Source organism: Microtus oregoni, unplaced genomic scaffold (genome assembly GCF_018167655.1).
Source record: "Microtus oregoni isolate MIOR12 unplaced genomic scaffold, Mior012 000054F_ref0000373, whole genome shotgun sequence".
NCBI lineage: Eukaryota > Metazoa > Chordata > Mammalia > Rodentia > Cricetidae > Microtus > Microtus oregoni.
Genome location: NW_024543830.1, coordinates 7,497,820 through 7,519,035, shown reverse-complemented (window position 1 = coordinate 7,519,035; position 21,216 = coordinate 7,497,820). Strand labels below are relative to the sequence as shown.

At 40.7% G+C, this 21,216-nt stretch overlaps 1 protein-coding gene and 1 non-coding gene across 2 annotated transcripts in view; one reads left to right on the top strand and one right to left on the bottom strand.

The window, feature by feature from the left end:
- Spag17 (sperm associated antigen 17) overlaps positions 1–21,216 on the bottom strand; it is a 214,907-nt gene that overhangs the window by 42,389 nt on the left and 151,302 nt on the right. The window contains exons 30-33 of the mRNA XM_041637866.1: positions 15,601–15,815; positions 9,140–9,284; positions 2,996–3,150; positions 381–569 (exon numbers count right to left, since the gene is read on the bottom strand). Of these exons, the coding sequence (XP_041493800.1) occupies positions 381–569; positions 2,996–3,150; positions 9,140–9,284; positions 15,601–15,815 (704 nt within the window). The remainder of the gene's footprint in view (positions 1–380; positions 570–2,995; positions 3,151–9,139; positions 9,285–15,600; positions 15,816–21,216) is intronic.
- Positions 1,794–1,926, top strand: LOC121438129. Its single transcript, XR_005973070.1, has one exon. It is a non-coding gene; the product is annotated as a small nucleolar RNA SNORA64/SNORA10 family (small nucleolar RNA).

The following is a 21,216-nucleotide window of genomic DNA, read 5'->3' as shown; positions in this document are numbered from 1 at the left end:
GGGAATGGTGTTATTTGAAAGGATTAGGATGTGTGTGGTCTTATTGGAGTAGGTGTGGCCTTATTGATGGAAGTGTGCCACTGGAGGGTGGCTCTGAGGTTTCAGAAGCTCAAGCCAGGTTCAGTGACTCATCCTCTCTTCATATTGCCTGCTGATCCAGATGTAGAGCTCTCAGCTCCCTCTCCAACACCAGTTCTGCCTGTGTGCTGCCTTGCTTCCTTCTGCGACAATAAGGGACTAACCCTCTGAACCATAAGCCAGCCCCAATTAAATGTTTTCCTCTATAAGAGTTGCCATGGCCGTGGTGTCTCTTCACAGTTAGAAAGCCCTAACTATGACAGAAGTCCAGGCTCTCTCTCCACACGGACCCTGTGCCTTACCTGAAATGTGTTCCCCTCAGGATCCAGGACCTCACAGATCACTTCTGAGGTGTGCTTCATGATGTACCTGCTGGCTCTCAGCTGCTCACGCTTCTGGAAGGGGTGGTAGATGTTGCTGCTCGGTTCATGGCAGTATGTAGCTGAACAGTCTCTGTCGATATAAAGGCAGCCTGTGTTTGGGGGTAACACCTAGAAGGAGGAAGAAAAAAAGACATTAAGTTCTCTTGTGCAACTTCAGGGATTTGAAAGATATTTCCAGGACAAAAATATTACTTAAGGAATAATGTAATGTTTCAGAAGGACAGCTTGCCGAGGGGCAAACAGAAGATCCAGTTTCTTGACCATAGCCTTCCATTTCCCATTTCATTTGTTTTCTATATTTGTCCTGTGCCCTCTTATTTCAGACTTTCTCCATTTTAACTGTACATAGGGCTCCATGTGATTTGTTTGATGCCCATTTTTTTTTTTGCAAGAAGAAACTTCCTTAAAGGGGATAATAGTTCTTCAAAACATTGGTTAGTCTTAGCCTTTCTGGTAGGTGACACAGTCAAGTGGTAGTATTTATGTAATGACTTCTAATTGCTTTATTTGAATTATAATTTATGTGCTGTAAATTCACCCCTTGGAAGTGCAGTATTTGGTAATGTTTTAGTATATCCAAGAACGTGTGCAATCAGTTATACATGATTCTAGGATATTTCTATCATTCCATCCACAAAGAAACCCCAGTGTTATTAGCAATCACTGTATCATCCTTGATCCCAATACCAGGCGACCACTACTTCATTATCTCTGTAGATTTTTCTCTTCTAGTTTTTCCATATAAATGGAAACCACAGCATCATTACCAGTCAGTGTATCATCTCTGTCCCCAATCTTCAGTGGCTGCTAACCCATCACCTGTACAGATTTTCCTATTCTAAACTTTTCATACAAGTAGAAGCGTCACTATGTAGCTTCTTTCACTTGGAATAAGGGTTTCAAGATGCAGCAATTTGTGGCATGCAGCTCATCCCATTCGCCAGCACTATGACAGCACCAGTTGACACACCAATGTGGATAGGGGACATCTCCGAAGGTCCCACCTCTAGATGAAGACCTTCAGGTAATTAACAACTGCTGAGAGAAGGAGATTGAGTCTTCTTCAGGGATAATCCCGATGGGTTATCCAAACTCATGTGATTAGCTCTAAATGCATATCCATATAAGCAACAAGAAACAGATTCAGTGGTATATATTTATTTACACACCTGTGTGTATTGGTATAACAATAATAATGAAAGAAGAAGAGGTCATGAATTTGAGAGTGGGGAATAGGAGGTGTTGGAAGGCAGAAAAGGAAGGGTAGAAATGATGTAAACATAGTCCTTATGGTTACAATTCTCAAAAAAAACTCAATTAAAAAAAATCTGCCCTCCCTCAGCTCTACAGGATCACACAGGCGAGTGTGTGCTTGGTATGGTTTTTCATGGAAGGAGGGGAAGGCCCTCTTCATGCATGGCAGACCTGCAAGAGGAGATTCTCTGTTCTTAGGAGTCTGACAGTTCTGGGTGGAAGTGAATTCAGGCTACCAACACTTCCCATTGTTGTTTAGCCAAGGCAACCTTTGGTGTCATCTTCAAGAGGCACAACTACCTGACTCCTGACCTCTGAAAAAGAGATTCAATCCACCAAAGTCCTTATTAGGAACTCACTGGTCATCTTGTGAAAACCCACACTAGAGTGTCCTTTCAAAGGATACAGACTTCAGCTGTAACTACCAAAGAGGCTTTTTATACCAGAAGAATGAAGTGTGTCAAGTCTGTTTTAAAAATGATGCTTATGCCGTGGGAGGCATTGCTAATGAACATCCGCCTTACATTTTCTTCCATCTCTCACTTTCAGCGCTTGCTTTGCCCCATAGCCATCTCTACTGGGTGAAGAGAGGAAACATAATGACCAGAGAGATGGGAGGGATGCACCAGTTCAGCTACTGTCACAGTGATGACCATGTGTCCATCACATTCTGGCTTTCAGTTCTCAGCCCCTTGTAACATGGCGTGTGATAGCTCATGTCCCTCTTTAACACGCAGAAAGAGGGGAAATCTCTCAAAGACTAAAGGCACTGTATGCTGACACCAGCACATTCTGTTTAATAGGAAGATCAGGGAGAATGGAGAGGGGCGTGTTGCAGTTTTCTTTGCTTTTGAAGGACAAAGCTTTGCTTCATCTGGGTAAACTGTCTTCCCAGGACCAAACATACTGCCCTTCAGGTGCTTTACCCTGGGGTCCTAGGGGTGGACTGGAGTCAAGAGCTGGCAGGAGATGGAGAGAGGCAGGTAGGAATCCATCAGGTCATTGGAATGATTCTGGCCCCACAGTGTGCAGCGTGGGGGTCTTTTTAGCCTAACCTTGATTCAACACTACTAACTTCCTGCAACAAGCCAGACAATGTATTCCTAGAATGGATTGAAACGATGCAAAAGCAGAAGTGTGAGAAGTGCATTCTAAGATCAGGTGAGACACAAAAGCAACAGTGGGTGTCACTGCAGAAATTCCCATTGTCCCAGCAAAGCATATTCTGTGAGCAATGTGACACTTCTATGGGTCAGTGCTAACGTCCCAACTCGACCTACCTGGTATGATCCCTGTGGCTTCGCAATAATAGACGTTCCATCCCCAAAGGTGGCACAGCAGCTACTGTCCTCGCAGTTGGTGATAACAGTGGCATAGTGTGAGCTCTCTATCCGCATGCACTTCACCTGCCTGGTGACAGTCGCTGGACCTTCGGCTACAAGTAAAGTACAGGGTAAGGAGATGGGGTAGGGTGCATACAGTAGGTGATCAGCCTTGGGCTGTCTCCTGCCTATGTGGATTCCTCATGGGAAAGAACCTAGGTGCTGTCCACAGGGTTGGAGTGTGGCCTGCCATCCTTGCCAACTCAGAATAGTTCTAGAATCCCTTCATATATGATTTAGCACACTGGTCTTACTAAGTAGGTCGTTAGTATTCTTTTTATTTGGAGAAGTAGAAATATTTAATTTTGCAAGTTAAAAATTGAAATTCATAAAATATATTCACCAATGAAAATCTATACTTGTTCCTATTTTGTCATGTCACTTAAATGTGTATGTTTATAAGGAAGACTGCAGGTGAAGCTGAAGTTGTCTCCTATGTCTAGGTTTAGTTTTTTGTTACAAGTCAATTTTATATCTTTATATAAATGTGTTAAGAATGAATAACACATGAGATTTATGTACTTTAAATTTATATAAACTAAATACAAATCTATCAAATTCTATAATTACCATATCATTTTATACCTTTTTTTACAACATTGTTTTGAGGTCTCTAACATTTTTGTATTAGTTATGTGTGCTTGTATTAAGTGTGGGATTGTTTTAGTGTATATTTAGTGTGTGCATATGTATGTGTCTGTGTATATGTATGTGTGCATTTGTAGTTAGTTTATGTATGTAGTTCCTGATAAAATAGTGACCCTTTTAGATAAGAAGTACATTTTATTTTTTCTTGGACATTTATATTTTACCTTATATTTCAATAATATGCCATTAAAATATTGAAAATAGCACTCATATACCTGTTTCATCAGGGTATCTATATAATAAAATCTCAAAGTTAACATTTTATACAATATACATGTTATAGGGAGGGGTGGGAAGGTGAGGGACTCTTAGGCAAGATCTACTACAATAATTTTGTATTACACAATAGAGATATTCCAAAAATGATACTTTTAGGTGTTTTTTTTACTGTACACAAGGCTTATTATTTTTTTCTGGTTGGAGTGATCATTTCAGTATTGTCTTAGTTAAGGTTCCTATTGCTATAAAGAGACACCATGACCACAGCAACTCTAAAAGGAAAACATTTAATTGAGAAGGCTTGCTTCCAGTTTCAGAGGTTCAGTTCATTATCACTATGGCAGGGAGCATGGCTGCATGGACGCAGACATGGTGCTGGTTAAATCTTGATCAGAGGCAACAGGAAATGTACTGAAGTACTGGGTGGTATCTTGAGCAAGAGACCTCAAATCCTGTCCCCACAGTGACACACTTACCAACAAGGCCATACCTACTCCAACAAAGTCATACCTCCTAATAGTGCCACTCCCTTTGGGAGCTATTTTCTACCAAATTCCACTCATTGGCCCCTAAAGACTGTAGGCTTCTTAAAAAGCAAAATTGCATTCAGTACAACTTCAAAAGTCCCCATAGTCTATAACAGTCTTAAACTCGTTTCAAAGTCCAAAGTCTGATGTGGGAGTGTCATATATCAATCTGTTGATTTCATTGGTTAAGCAATAAAGAAACTGCTTTGGCCTCATAGGTTAAAACATAGGTGGGAGGAGTAAACAGAACAGAAGGCTGGGAGAAAGAAGCTGAGTCAGGGAGTCGCCATGATTCTCCCAATCCAGACAGACGCAGGTTAAGATCATTCCTGGTAAGCCAGCTCGTGGGCTACAGCAGATTATTAGAAATGGGCTAGTCCAGGTGCAAGAGCTAGCCTAGAAGAGGCTAGATATAATGGGCCAAGCGGTGTTTAAACAATACAGTTTCCATGTAATTATTTCGGGTAAAGCTAGCCGTGGGGGCGGCCGGGTGCCGGGGACTCAGCCCCGCCGCTCCTATTTCAACAAAAGTCTCTTCTGAGACTCATGGCAAATCTATTAAAATTAAAATAAAAAAGCAGATCACATACTTCTAACATAATGACAAAGGGTATATATGCCATTATATGAATATATGCATATATATATATATATATATATATATTCATTTATTCCATATTGTGGGAAAGAGAGCATAGTAAGGAAATACTGAACTAAAGCAAGACCAAAAAACCAAAAAACCAGCAGGTTAAAATCAAGACTCTGTAGTTTTCTATCTGATAGTAAAATGTTCCTCAGATCTCCACGTCTGCTCAGCTTGTTGACTGCAGCACACTTCTTTCTCCAGGACTGGCTCTACTCCCTGTTAGCAGTTTTTCTTGGCAGATATTCTGCAGCTCTAACATCTCCAACATCTTGGAGTCTCCAAGGCAATCCAGGCTTCATGCGATGGCATCTCTATAGGGCTCTATTCGGGGACACTCCTGACACACGTCTGACTTCAGTAGCTTTCTATAGGCACAGAGGCAAATTCCATACCCCATTTCTTCTACACTTAACTCTAAAACCATGCAGCCAAAGCTGCCAAATTCTGCAGTTTCCTGGGGCTGGAACCCTTTTAAATTACATCTTCACTAGCTTTCTGTTCTTCATTGCCCAAGCTAGGCTGTACTGAAACTGGATCTCTAGACCAGGCTGGCCTCAAACTCAGATATCTGACAACCTCTGCCTTCAGAGTGCTGGGATTAAAGGTGTGCACCACTACACCTGACTCCAAGTTTTCTTTAGTTTCTTTTCACAAGTTGGAAACATAGCTGGGTGAGATTTTATCCTCAGGTCACTCCCTTTATTCCATTTATTAATCCATCTATCTCATTGAACAGAGGATTTAGCTCCATTCTACTTCCTAGTGGTCCTTTTCTCCTCAAATTTGCATTTTGTAATTTACTGTGATCAGTTTGCTCCTTTTCATTATACACCTTTACCACATGATAGTCTATACTAGGCTGTTTTGAGACATACTCTGCCAATTGAATTAATACTAAACTCTTCCCTTTAACCTCAGGTAGAGTTTTTGGACAAGAGCAATAGGTAGCCTCTTTCTTTGCCAAAATATCACAAGAAGGATCTCTAGGCAAAATATTAAAAATTCTTCTTTGAAACCCCTTGAGTGAGTTCCTGACAGTTCAAATAATTCTTAGCACCACTGTCTCCCATGCTCCTACTAGTATGGCCCATTATACGGTACTTAAAGCATTGCACTGCTTTATTAACCCAAAGTACCAAAGTCTATATTACTCCAAACAAAAACATGATCAGACCTATCACAGCAAGACCTCACTCCTGGTACCAACTTCTGTCTTAGTTAAGGTTTCTATTGCTGTGAAGAGACACCATGACCACAGCAAATCTTAGGAAGGAAATCATTTAATGGGGTGCTTCGCTTACAATTTCCAAGGCTCAGTTCATTATCATTATGGCAGGGAGCATGGTGGCATGCAGACAGACATGGTGCTGGCTACACCTTGGTCAGAAGGCAATATGAAATGACCTGAAACACTAGGTGGTATCTTGAGCAAGAGAGACCTCAAAGCCTGTTTCAACAGTGACATACTTCCTCCAACAAGGCCATACCTACTTCAACAAAGCCACACCTCCTAATAGTGCCACTCTTTTTTTGGGGGGGGGGCATTTTCTTTCAAACAGCTAAATAAGCGTATTTTAGACTATTGATACTATACACCTTAAGTACACTCTAAAGAAAATCACACAGGAATTAAAGAGAAGGAGCTTAAGAATAACTTGGATGTGTAAACACTCCTTAAATTTAGGCTAGGCTTAGTGGCACCCTCCCAGATTCTTTGATTAGGCTCCAATTAATTAGCTGCTGTGGCTTCCCTTTTCATTCTTATTTTTCTGACAATGAGATGCTCTACTGTGAAGGAGGACCTGTCTGAGCTCATTTGCTTATGCCAATGGGATACACTAAGGATCAAAGGAGACAGATTTTGGAATCAATATCAACGATGGATGAGTCATGATTGTTAACTTTTACTTGCCAATTTTGGCCCTAGGTCTTTATCGAGCAGACAATTACAGCTGTGACAATTCCTGTCCCTACTGGGGCAAAGAGCACAATAAAAGGGACTAATGTTCTTTCTGCTTACTGCAGCCATGATTTACAGCAGCCCAGCTTAAGAGTCAATCAATCCAGTGCTCCAGTGTGGGTCTCTGTCTCTATCTCCATCCATCACCAGATGAAGGTTCTATGATGATATGCAAGATATTCGTCAGTATTGCTATAGGATAGGGTCATTTCAGGTTCCCTATCCTCAGCTGCCCAAGGAACTAACTGGGGACCTCGGCTTGGGCACCTGGGAGCCACTCTAGGTTCAAGTCTCTTGCCAACCCTAAGGTGGCTCCCTTAACTAAGAATTGTGCTTCCGTGCTCCCCTATCCAACCTTCCTTTATCCCAATCCTCCTTTTTCCCCAAGTTCCCCCCATTCTCCCCTTCTCCCTTTTCTCTCCCCATCTCCCCTTACCCCCATCCCACCCCACCCCCAAGATCTCAATTTTCTCCCCGGCAATTTTGTCTACTTCCCATAGCCAAGAGGACAACTATATGTTTTTCCTTTGGTTCACCTTCTTACTTAGCTTCTTTGGGATCACCGATTGTAGACTCCGTGACCCTTGTTTATGTCTAGAAACCAATTATGAGTGAGTACATCCCATATTCATCTTTTTGGTTCTGGGTTACCTCACTCAGGATAGTGTTTTCTATTTCCATCCATTTGCTCCCAAGGTCCCAATGAGGAGCAGAAGGAGGGAGAACATGAGCAAAGAAGTCGGGACCACGAGGGGTGCACCCACCCACTGAGACAGTGGAGCTGATCTATTGGGAGCTCACCAAGGCCAGCTGGACTGTGACTGAAAAGGCATGGGATAAAACTGGACTCTCTGAGCATGGCGAATAATGAGGGCTGATGAGAAGCCAAGGACAATGGCACGGGGTTTTGAACCTACATAATGTGCTGGCTTGGTGGGAGCCTAGCCAGTTTGGATGTTCACCTTCCTAGAAATGGACTGAGGGGGGAGGACCTAGGACTTACCACAGGGCAGGGAACCCTGACTGCTCTTTGGACTGGAGAGGGAGGGGGAGAGGAGTGGGGGAGGGGGAGAAGGGTGGGAGGAGGGGGAGAAGGGTGGGAGGAGGGGGAGGGAAATGGGAGGCTGGGAGGAGATGGAAACTTGTTTTTTTTTTCTCCTTTTCTCAATAAAAAAAAGTTAAAAAAAAGAGTCAATCAAATATCCATTATGGATGAAAAATATCTGACAAAAGGAAATCCTGTCATTTGTGATGAAGCTGGGGACATTATGTCGAATAAGACAGAACTAGAAAGACAAATACTGCACAATCACATACACACATCTCTCACACACAAAAACATACATGCTTCAAACACATGCACACAACACACACCATACCACATGCCTGCCCACACATTCACGTACACCTATGCACATAGATGCACATATCTACACACATATGCAAATATACATTCACATGCATGTCTACACACATGCACATATAGAGGCTCACATATGCATACATTTGCATATATACATGTACACATACCATACACACTTATGGAATTTTAAAAAGTGAAATTCACAGGAGTGGAGAACAAAATGGTAGTTACTAGTTGTGGGGTTGAAAAGATGTTCATCAAATGTTTTAAAGTTTCAATTACAGAGGAAAGTAGCTTCACGATATCTTGAAGGTCATAACTACAGTAAATATGTAATATACAACATTTGAAAACTGATAAATATAGGTTTTAAGAGTTCTCAACTCAAAACATCAAGTATGTGAAATAGTTTGCTTGACTATTGCACAATATACAAATAGTTCAAAATATGTTGCATATGATGAAAAAGTACAGTTTTTATAATTAAATAAATACATCAAAATAAACATCATGACCATTACCACCATCATCACAATGGGGACCAAAGGACCCTCTTTGCATGGGTATTTTCTGGTTGCCTCACTCATTTTTACAAATGTTTTTGAAATGAGCCTTCTACTTGTATCATGCTAAAGGGTTGTACAATTCTGTTGTAACTGTCTCGAAAAATACAACTCACTTGTTTCTTCACCATCCGGAGGAATAATATGATCTTCATAAACCTGATAAAAGGTTGTGATTCTGGTACCGTCAGCATGATCCACGATCCGGGTTCCATCTTTCTTCTCAACAATGATCACCTTGTCTTCTCGAGTAATCATGACCTGAATGTGAGAAGCACAGCATAACCATTGGGCCAGATGGTTAGACACAGCAAGCTTATTTCTATGCTTAGTGAATGTGAAGGTTTTGTTATCTACCTGATCTACTACTTTAGTTGATTTCTGAGATAGATAGGGCTCCCATTGTACAGATGAGGAAATTTAGGCTTATAAAAGTGAAGAAAAAAATGTCAAAGTTACTCAAGAATTAAGTGACAGGGAACATTTCAATATATAAAAGATAAAGAATCAAGACTGGGTCTAATAGATTGAATGCAATGTCCATCAAAATTCCAGCAAAATTCTTCAAAGAACTCAAAAGAACAGTACTCAACTTCAAATGGAAAAGCAAAAAACCCAGGATAGCCAAAACAATCCTGTACAATAAAAGAACATCTGGAGGCATCACAATCTCTGACTTCAAATTCTACTACAGAGCTACAGTACTGAAAACAGTTTGGTATTGGCATTAGAACAGACAGGATGACCAATGGAACCGAATAGAAGACACGGATATCAATACACACATCTTTGAACATCTGATCTTTGATAATGAAGCAAAAAAAATATCAAATGGAAAAAAGAAAGCACATTTAACAAGTGGTGCTGGCATAACTGGATATCAACATGTAGAAGAATAAAAATAGACTCATATCTATCATCATGCACAAAACTCAAGTCCAAATGCATCAAAGACGTCAATATAAAGCTAGACTCACTGAACCTTATAGAAGTGGCACAGGGAACCACTTCCTAAATATAACCCCAGCAGCACAGACACTGAGAGAAACAATTAATAAATGGGACCTCCTGAAACTGAACAGCTTCTGTAAAGCAAAGGACACAGTCAAGAAGACAAAACAACAGCCTACAGAATGGGAAAAGATCTTCACTTACCCCACTTCAGACAGAAGTCTGATCTCCAAAATATACAAAGAACTCAAGAAACTGGACACAAAAAGAACATATAATCCAATAAAAAATGGAGTAAAGACCTAAATAGAGAACTCTCAACGGAGGAATCTAAAATGTCTGAAAGACATTTAAGGAAATGTTCAACATCCTTAGTCATCAGAGAAATACAAATCAAAACAACTCTGAGATTCCATCTTACACCTGTAAGAATGGCCAAGATCAAAAACACTGATGACAACTTATGCTGGAAAGGTTGTGGGGAAAAGGAAACACTTCTGCATTGCTGGGGGAAATGCAAGCTGGTACAACCTCTTTGGATGTCAGTGTGGCCATTTCTCAGAAAATTAGGAAACAACCTTCCTTAAGACCCAGTAATATACCACTTTTGGGTATATATCCAAAGGATGCTCAATCATGCCACAAGGACATGTGCTCAACTATGTTCATAGCAGCTTTGTTTGTCATAGACAGAACCTGGAAACAACCTGAATGCCTCTCAACCAAAGAATGGATAAGGAAAATATGATACATTTACACAATGGAGTACTCCACAGCAAAAAATAACAACATCTTGAATTTTGCAGGAAAATGGATGGAGCTAGAAAACATTATTTTGAGTGAGGTAATCCAGATGCAGAAAGACAATTATCACTTGTACCCACTCATAGGTGGTTTATAAACATAAAGCAAAGAAAATTAGCTTACAAACCACATTCCCAGGGAACTTAGACAACAATGAGGACACTAAGAAAGACTTATATAGATCTAATCTACATGGGAACTAGAAAGTAGAAAAAAACAAGATATCCTGAGTAAATTGGGAGCCTGGGGACCTTGGGGGAGGGTTGAAGGGGGGAGAGGAGTGGCAAGGGAGGGGAGCAGAGAAAAATGTAGAGCTCAATAAATATCAATAAAAATCAATATAAAAGACTGGGTCGATGGAGGTCAGTCTTGGATATAGTTCATGGGACCTATTTTTTGGAAACTATTGAGATGAGATAAATGTGACACACGTAGGCTACCCTTGTGTTGTGAAACCCCTGCTGTGCAGGACTACCCTAGATAGGATGAACTGTAAGTTGACAATCAATTAGCATATTATTAGAGACTGTGGAGGAGAGGTTGCAGTTCCTTCTAGTCAAGGTGACTCATGTCTACAAAGACTCATTTGTTTGCCATGGTGACCCACATTTTCATAGACTTTCATTTGCCTACCATGCATGCTTGAGGGGTTCAGGATGCTAAGCACAGGGGTTGCTACTAGTCTCCTAGTTTATGAGGATGGCATACCAACTGTACTGTGCTTCTGTCCTGAATCTTTCCTTAAAGCTGGGAAGATGTAATCATGGGTGAAAGACTATTCTGCTCTATTGGTCTGAACACAGGTTTGAGTGGAGTGTCTTCTTATATGAAATGGAGAGGGTCTGGGCAGAATATTAGTAACTTTCTCTTCTCTGTGAACATATATATGGCAAAAAGCAACTTAAGGGAGGAAGTTTATTTGAGTTCATGTCTGACAGGAAACAGTCTATCATAGTAGGGCAGACACAGCATTGGGAGCACATGCTGATGATATTGTGTCTGGAGCAGGAAGTAGGAGAGATGAGTGACAATGCATATCAGACTGGCTTACTCCTCTTTCCTCTGCATAAACCAATCTGGAAATCAAATCCAACTCTTAGGGTGAGTCTTCTCTCATCATTAAGGGATACCTAGAGAGGTTTTGTCTCAGGCAACTTTAAATCTACTCCAGCTGGCCATGAAAATTAACCATCTCAGAAGAGAAATGGCTGAATGAATGACCTCAGGTAGAAAGACAACAGTTCAACATTCCATCACCTGTCAGGTTTATTTCAGCTCAGTTCAAAAGTGCAGGGTGTGCACTATGATGGGTGCTATGGTGGACTGGCATAGATTTCCTTACTCTATAGAGTGGGGACACTGACAGGATGCCATTTCAGGGCTGCTGGGTTCTATGGCGGGTGCTCTGCATGGCTCAGTTCTCTGCCTAAGGTAATGGTACTGCGCTTGAACCTGGTATGTAAGAAAAGAGTTGTGGCTTGATCAAACCACATGGAGAGACTAAGAGTAATGGGCAGATGATGGGAGTCTGGGAGGCTACAAACTAAGTGGGAGAGACTTCAGACTGTTTCCTAAGTGGAATGAAAATACCACTGAGGGATTTTCAGGCACATAGACTGGAGTAGGAATCATGAAACAGCCAACTAATCCTAACAGTTCCTTCCATCTGAAAGAACAATCAGAACTTTGCAGACTGTAGCTAATCACTGACCAGCTGTTATGAGCTGACTGTGTCTCCCCCAAATTGATATGCTGAAATTTCAGCCCCCAAAGTGGGACCATTAGGAATTGGAGCTTTTGGGAAATGACATGCTCACGAGGTTAGAGTCCTCTTGAATTAGATTAGTAACCTTATATAAAAAAAAGGCATCCCAGAGAACATTCTCTTTCCATTGTGTGAACCTACAATGGAACCACAGTCTGAAACCTAGAATTATGTGCTCAGGTCATGAAGGTTATCCACTCTCATTTGAAATACCTGGCTTTCAGAGATTCCAAAGATAAATTTTTTGTTGTGTCTAATCTCCTCAGGCTCTGGCATTTTATTATAGCAACCTGAATAGACTAAAACACTGGTAAAGTTCTCAAGCTCTGTGCATGTCTCATGAATGGAGTGATGGAAGCTGTGTTGTGTGGTTCAGAACTCCCTTCATGAGAAGACTCCTGGCATGGGGAGTGCAGGCAGCAAATTGATAACAGTTCTTGGCTCATTCAACACTTGCTTCTCCAGAAGACAGGTTCTTTGTCTTAGACTCATCCTGCTTCTGGGTAGCTGTTTCCAGGAACCAAATGGGACAGGGTTCCATGGGTCTAGTCACTCCTCCAAGACTTGAGACATCAAGATAAGTAGTACTTGCCTATGAGGCCATTGCTGGGTTGATTACTACTTTGCTGGGTCTATGTTACAATTCAACTCTTTCCTCCCACTTCTTTGAAGATACGATATCACTAAGAAATATTATACACCCCAAATATTATACATCCCCCAAAAGATTATACACTGACCCTCAGTATTTGTTTGGATATTCTAACTTGCAGATGAAGCTCTGTAGATTATATAATGCATATATACTATGAACCAAAGAATCACTCAGGAATTAAAACCAGTCTCATTTTACAAGGTGATTTATCAGAGCCAAGAGCTTTGTTGATGTTTAAACCAAGATGTGGGGCATAATGAAATTATTGCCTTGTGAATAAAGTGGTTGGTTTTTTTTTTTGCTGTAGATTTTTAGCTGTAGCTGACTTCCCTTCCATTACAAATTTGTGAGTTATCTCCCATAGTTTAGCACTATTTAAGCTATATGTGAAGACAGTCACACAATCAAGAAACTTGCTTCCCACTACCAGGTCTTTGCTCCTCTCTCCTATGCAAACATAGAGATCTGCCTTCCTGCAATCATCTTTACAGGTATTTGGTCAGTGTTTAGTGTCCAGGCAAAAGCATTCCATTTAAGACATTCCCAGATATTCAAGGACATAAAATTACTACATGCCCAAAGATGTTAATTCATAGCTGTTCTCATAAATAGAAAAAATAAGCATGGCTTGGTTTTACCTCACTTATAGATAAGAAAAGTGATGACCTAAAACTGACCTTGCATTGAAAGATTCCTAACTCTTCACCTTGCTTTCACCTAAGTTTACTGATGACTTTAGTTCAGAAGATTTACTGTTTGTCTTACTCTCTGGAAAAATAATTTACAATCTTTCCACAGCTCAGAGGAAGACTAACCTCTGCTGTTGCCTCTGATAAGCCTCAAGCTTAAGTGCCTGATAACACTGAAGCTTGCTAACATTTGGGAAAAAATGCTAATGAACAAGGGTCATTAACTTCTCTAGTCTGTTTATGTAGTCTGCCTGGTTACCTATGCCTACAAGGTTTTTTGGGTCTATATATCTAGGTAAGAATAAAGAGAGTTAACAGAAGCAGGAACTGAAGCAAAAAGTGTCCCAGAAATTAGCAGAAATAGGAAAACAAAAAAGAAGAAGAAAAGACTGCAGTAGAGAATTGAAATTGGAATTAGAGTTGAGACAGAGAATTAGAGCTACGAAGTTATAGACAGGACAGATGAATTGGAATGAAGATCAAGAAAAAAAACCAATAGACAGACATGGATAGAAGGAACATGTTATGAGTAGACTTCTTAACCCTCAGATTTTAGTTCCTTTTGTTTATTGAGGCATCTTTATTTTGAACCCTGAGAGGAAGTTTTAGAGGCTGGACCTTTAAGGTTCCCAATATATATTCAATAATTAGGCACTCTCAATTTTTTTTTAGATGTATACTGTCCTAATTATAGGGGATACAGGGCTTTGATCCCTGGTCTTTATGTGAGAATATATTCTTTAGGTTTCTCCAGGCCTTCTGGGAACAGGTGACTTTCACATATCATCATGGTAGGCAGACATTTTAACTTATGAGAGAAATATATGCTGAGCACTATTTTAGGTTCTTGTTATATCATTGATAATCTCAGTCAGGAATGCATAATGAAAGATACAGCTGTATCATAAGCTAACTGAGAGTATGAGCTTTGAAGACAAATTGTCATAGTTCAAATTCCGGCACCATGGATGGCTGGATGACAACTTTATGGACACTTATTTGCCACTTGCTCTTATAGTGGGATAACATCCTCCGCACAGTTGCTCTTTGGTGCTGAGTGGGTTTGTTATTCAATGAGTGATTGTTTGAAGGCATAGGCCATGAGCTAATTCTTATCACTCACTACAGAGGGTCAGAAAGAAGTAGGACAAGGACATACAGCCTCTCTTTCCCAGAGATCAAACAGTTATACAAATAGAGTTAACATAAGGAGACGTGTGACATTAATCACATTTATCGTCAAGTAGTATAAAAAAATTCATGAGCTTGTCAACATTGCAGTTCACTACAGAGACAAAGGTAGGACTTCAAGTGAAAAGCTAGCTTGGATTATAAAGCAAGACTGTCTCAATTCAACGACAACAACAATTAATTATTAAGTAAATAAAGAAAAGAAAAAGAACAAAAAATCTATAACCAAATCCATGATCTGAACCTCACTTCAAAAGTTAGTATTTTGTTCTAACATGATTTCATACACACACACACACACACAAGCATGCACGATTTTCAGAAAACAGTATGCTTGCCACTAAGATCATTACGCAGTGATTTTAGACTGGGGACAATGGGTCCACTCTTCCATTCATCTACCCACCTACAATCTAACAAATATTTGAAATTTAGGATTTGCCACACATTCATCTACACATTGTTTCAAATCTCTAATGAAGCAGTTTAGACATTTTTGTGATGGGCACTAGTTTGTCATACCGTTCCATTGATGGGATCTGTAGCCTGGAAGGATAAAAATGGTTTTAAGTCTTCAATTTTCTTCAGTCCTTTGGTGCCGATCCGATTTCCATCAGGTGTTGTTGTAAACCAGGTGCCAGTGTGGGAATCCGTAGTGATTACTGTTTGAGCTACTACCTCTGGGAGAGTTTCATGGGTTTCAGTCTTGTGTGTCATTGGATTTTTGTGACCTTTTCCTGTGAAGGTTCAAGGACAATTAGACAGAGCAATGCAATTAGAACACTTTCATAAACTGTTCATTACTTCCTTATACAGCATGAACTTACTGCGATGCTAGCACAAACAAGCCAAAGCAATAGTCATCAATTAAATTACCTTTCAATAGAGAAAGTTAGGTTATATATCAATCTGTTTGGAGACTAAACCTTAGCTCAGCTGTCATCACTTCCCCCTCACCCCCCGAGAAAGACACACATACATACAACTCGCTGTTTGTTTCTGTACAGTTTTAACCTTCCTTACTTATCCCTGAATCCAAGATTGTATAGCCTCCATTTCACTTTTTGGTGCCTCCCTTTTCTCCTACAAATCCAATCGAGGCCTCACTGCCTTCTAGACTTTTAATCTCCTCTATCTTATCTGATCTGAAACTTGGAACCCTCACTAGCCAGGCATCTCCTTGGCTTCTCATGAGCAGAAATGACTTTGTACAGTTGAATCGCTACATCAACAACCATCAGAAGTGTGCTCCCATTTCCACCCTCCTCCTCAACTTCCAGGGACAGCGGGACATATGCAGAACCATAGATATTCTCATGGGACTATGTAATCAAGGTCTCAATTATCTATCCTGGTAGATTTTCACTTTTCTAAGAAAACTCATCTATCAGACTTTCCGGCATCATTGGGCCTGAGTGATGAGATAAACACAGACTTAGAGATGCATCACAAGCAGAGAGTAAAGGATTGTTAATTCTGGGAAGAGTCTCTAGACTTCAAACACAAAAAGCTCACGCATGGGGGTACAAATTTTAGCCCACTGCACAGGAACTCAATGAATGGGAGGAATGAAAGGATTGGCATATGGTAAGTTCAGCTTTCCTATTGCCCCAGGATTTATTTGTTAATACTTCTAGAACGTCATCGTCGGGGAGGATCATGGTGCCAGTCGCAGAACATGCATAAGATTTCCCCCCACCCCCACCGCATAAGAGAGAGTGGTGAATATTTGGTGCCGTGTTTTCTTCCCTCTCTCCCCCTGCCTTGCGCTCTCATTGTCTTGTCAACAGCAGTGGAAAAGTCATGCCAACATGAGAATACAAGAAAGAGAATGGAGTGGGGGAGGGGGGGGTGATGACAGCCTGGCATGTGTGGATACCCTTAAGCAATTTATTGGTCAGGGGATAAACTTTGGTTGAGAGGAGAGACTGGAGAGGGAGGCATGGGTCCAGTAACGTACCTCTTTATGGCATGTTACAAACCCTGGAATTTCCCACAGAAAACATTGAAGAGGGATCGTGACATTGTCAAAAGATAAGTTGGGTGTTTTGGCAGGAATATGGAAAGTTAGTCATAAAGAAAGTATGAGCAATAGTCAGAAAATCTTAGAGAGGTAGAGATCACAGACGGCAACAGATATAAATAAATGCACTGTTGGTGCCAACTGAGAGGGGAGAATCCAGGTATGAAAGGATGAGGATGGATACGGGAGATGGAAGAACACCAAGAAAGGATCATGTGCAGAGTCTGAAGTCTCAAGTAACTATCGTCTTCCTCGACTGAGCGCCCAAATAGATAAGGTGAAGAAGTCTGGGCAGTGAACAGACACACGGCAGAGGTATAGCTGGTGCTCCATCTCCAGCAACATCGCCAGCTAGACACTAGGAATTCCACGGAAAATAATCGAAACTACCAGAAAATATGTATTAGCTGGAAGTGTCTCTGAACTGATAACTGAATGATAGAGTCAGCACAAGCTAAGGACCGAGTAAAGGCAGGAATCAAAGGAAGTAAATCTTGGCCCTGTGGGTCCTGCTCAAACCTGGGGTAGCACAGGGCTAAGAATGAACGTCAGAGCTCATTCAAGCGGGTGCATGGAAGTTTAATATGAAAGACTCCCAGAAGCTGGAGACTGCAAAGAGCTGTTCTCAGAGAAAGTGCGAATTATTTGCAGAATAAATACATGCTTTCTTCTACTATCCCCCAACATGGCCAGACAAATTTTCAGTGTTCAGATATGGAGCTGAGCAGAGAAGGCAAAAAGTGTTTGAGCTATTTCCTCATGAGCAGCGCTTCTGGGGATCTCTGTGTGAAAATGACCACTGCTTAGGGGACATTCTCACAGCTCTCAGAATAACAATTTAATATTGGGGCTAAAATAGAAGCCCTGATATTTTCCTTCCTCAAAAAAAGATATTCTCTAAGGAATGCATCTTTATTTATATCAGTCTAAAGAATTTAGAGTCAAAGCAACAAGAAATAAAAATGATCACGCAATAGCCAAAAAGCACTGAAGTTTAAGCACTTCAGAAGAGAGTCAGAGGAAGCAAGTGAATAGACACAGATTCTGAAATGGAGACTCTAGATAAATGGGGCCAGAAAATATGAATAAAGAGAAGACAGGTTGCTTTCAACCCATGATAAGCCACACCAAGCCCCTGAAATAACCTATATTGTGTTGGACAACCTTGACCCTGAACTCTAATGGAAGTTTCTCATGCCTGGTACGGGGGTTTTCGTTAGATAGTATTGTCATCCCAAGTGGCATAACTTCATTAAAATATAGATTACATAATTTGGGGTAAATATAAAGTGATGTGATTTCTTGAGTCTTTCTCAGTCATTCATGATGTTTTTGTTCACTCTCCATTCTCTCTCCTCTGTATTGACCTCCTCTCCCACTAACCAACTAGACCACTCCTCCCTGTTTTTCTTATTTCCATCTTTATTTTTCCTATTCTCTCTCCCGTTCTTTTACTCTCCTGGTTTCTGTTACTCCAGGATAAATACTCCTATCTGAAGATGTGGAGTTAGGAACTCTAGAAAGGGGAGGACACGTAGTGCTTGTTTTTCGGTGTCTGGGTTGTCCCACTCAATATTTTCCAGTTCCATCCGTTTACCTGTACATTTCATGTAGGTAAGTCACTATTGCCTGGGGCTCTGCATACTTTAGGTACAGGACATGGATGATTTGAGCTGGATATAATCCAAAAACTTCCTTCCTGCACTCTAGCTCTTGTATTACCAGAAAACATTACAGAAGCTGCCAAGGGAGGGAATCAGTCAATTGTCCTGTCTAGATATAATGTCTATGAACTATAACGATGACCAACATTGTGGGAGACATCTAAAGGTGCAATAGTGACATTTATCTCTTGGTGGTAACCAACAGCTGTGTGAGTGGACTTAAATCCCATTCAAGAGGAGGAAAATCATGCCTGGTACTAGAAACCTACCCAATCACCAGGGACTAGTGAGGTCGTGGATCTATTACCACCACTTTGCTAATTACAGTTCCTAGTAACATTCTAAAACTTACCGTTATACCCACAGATAAGTATAGCTTATCTGTAAGTAATTAAATAATCTTCTCTTTAGTTCTCTTCTGTAATGGCCAAGAGATCATTACAGAAAAACACAAGAGGTAACACAGCAATCAACAGATGGTGGAGAGTCCAGTCCCAGTGGATACATCTGCAATGTAAGTCATGAACTCAAGGCTCAGAAAACAGTGTGGAAGAGAGTGTAGAAAGACTGTGAGAAACAGAAGACCAAAAGGTCTGCTATTGGATTTGTCTCCTACAAAGGACAGGCAAGCTTATGATACCTCAGCCATATGCCTACCTGAATGAGAATTGAACAATAATAGCAACAGAAAGGCTAACTAGGAAGGGGGAAACATAATGGGGCCCTACCCCTGAATGAGGAACTACAGGCAACTAATGACTGTTGTGAGCGGATGGGGGGGGGGGAGAAATGGTCTTCTCCAGGGCTGAGCACTCTAACTGGCTGTCCAATCATATACATACATAAGCCACACTAGATGGACTCAGTAGGTTGTATGTATAAACTTATACATTCCCATATATGTGTATCAACAATAATCAAAGAAATAGGTGTCATCAATTTGAGAGAGGTATGGGGGAAGAAGGGGTTGAAAGGGAGAAAGGGAAGGGGAAGTGATATAATTATATTTTAATTTTAAAAATTTAATAAAAGCAGAGAAGGCAGATTGGAAATAAAATAAGCAAAATAAAGTGGAAAAAATGTAACAACTGAAATTTAAACAAATTAATGTGAAGGTCGTTTGTTTTGGTTTTTCAAGGCAGGGTTTCTCTGTGTAGCCCTGTCTGTCCTGGAACTCACTCTGAAGACCACGTTGGTCTCGAAAGCCTCTGCCTCCCAAGTGCTGGGATTAAAGGTGTGTTCTTGGCAAATTTTTACCTATTTATGTATTATTTTAGGTGTGAGTGCTCTGTCTGCGTGCATGCCTGCAGGCCAGAAGATCACATTATAGATGGTTGTAAGCAACCATATGGTTGCTGGGAATTGAACTCAGACTCTCTGGAGGAGCAGCCAGTGCTCTTAGCCACTGAGCTATTTCTCTAGCCCCCCTAATGTGAGTTTTTGATAGATGATATAATGTACTTTAGAAGAGACCTCAAAGATAGACTTGAGCCAATTATTTTGATTGAAGCTGAGAGTCCCAATCCTCATTGCCCCAGAAGTAATGAAAAAGAGGCCAAAGACCTCTAAAAAGTTTTATGAGAAATACAAAACAAGAGGAAAAAGAAATTGATGGAAATAATATTGATAACATAATTACTGAGATATTTTCAGCATGAGAGAGAGATACTTATCTACAGATTCAAATGGCCTGATGCATTCCCTCTTTTATGGATAAACAGAAACCCACACACAGTCAAATTATTATAAAACATGGAGAATGATCAGAGGACAGATAATCTTTAAAGCATAGGAATTAGACTAAGAGCCATCTTTTAAATGAGTGTGGGGGAAGTCAATGTACATCAGTCTAGAGTTCCACCCTTAGGGAAACTGTCGTTTGAGAACTAGGGCAGCAGTCTGAGATTTTCAGGAAATGTCAGTTATAGGATAATGAACTAAAATCTCCAAAAGCTAAGCCTTTCAAATTTAGCTTTGACAACATCCACCTATATGTTACACAGAAGAGACACATTTAAAGAGATGCCACAGAAAGAGGAACTTGAGAGTATAAATACCATCTTGGTGACGTTTCATTGAACAACGGATAATGGAGGCACAGTCTAAGCAAAGGGGCATTAGGGGAGGGGAGCCTCAAAATTCAAATAGAAAGTAACCCTGTCCAACAGTGACAAGCTAAATTCACCACAAAGAGAATGATTCTAAAGTTGTATTTAAAATTATCGATATTTCGGAGAGGGGAGGACCTAGGACTTACCACAGGGCAGGGAACCCTGACTGCTCTTTGGACTGGAGAGGGAGGGGGAGAGGAGTGGGGGGAGGGGGAGAAGGGTGGGAGGAGGGAGAGGGAAATGGGAGGCTGGGAGGAGGTGGAAACTTGTTTTTTTTTTCTCCTTTTCTCAATAAAAAAAAATTATCGATATTTCAAACTGAAGGAAAATCTGACAGAAC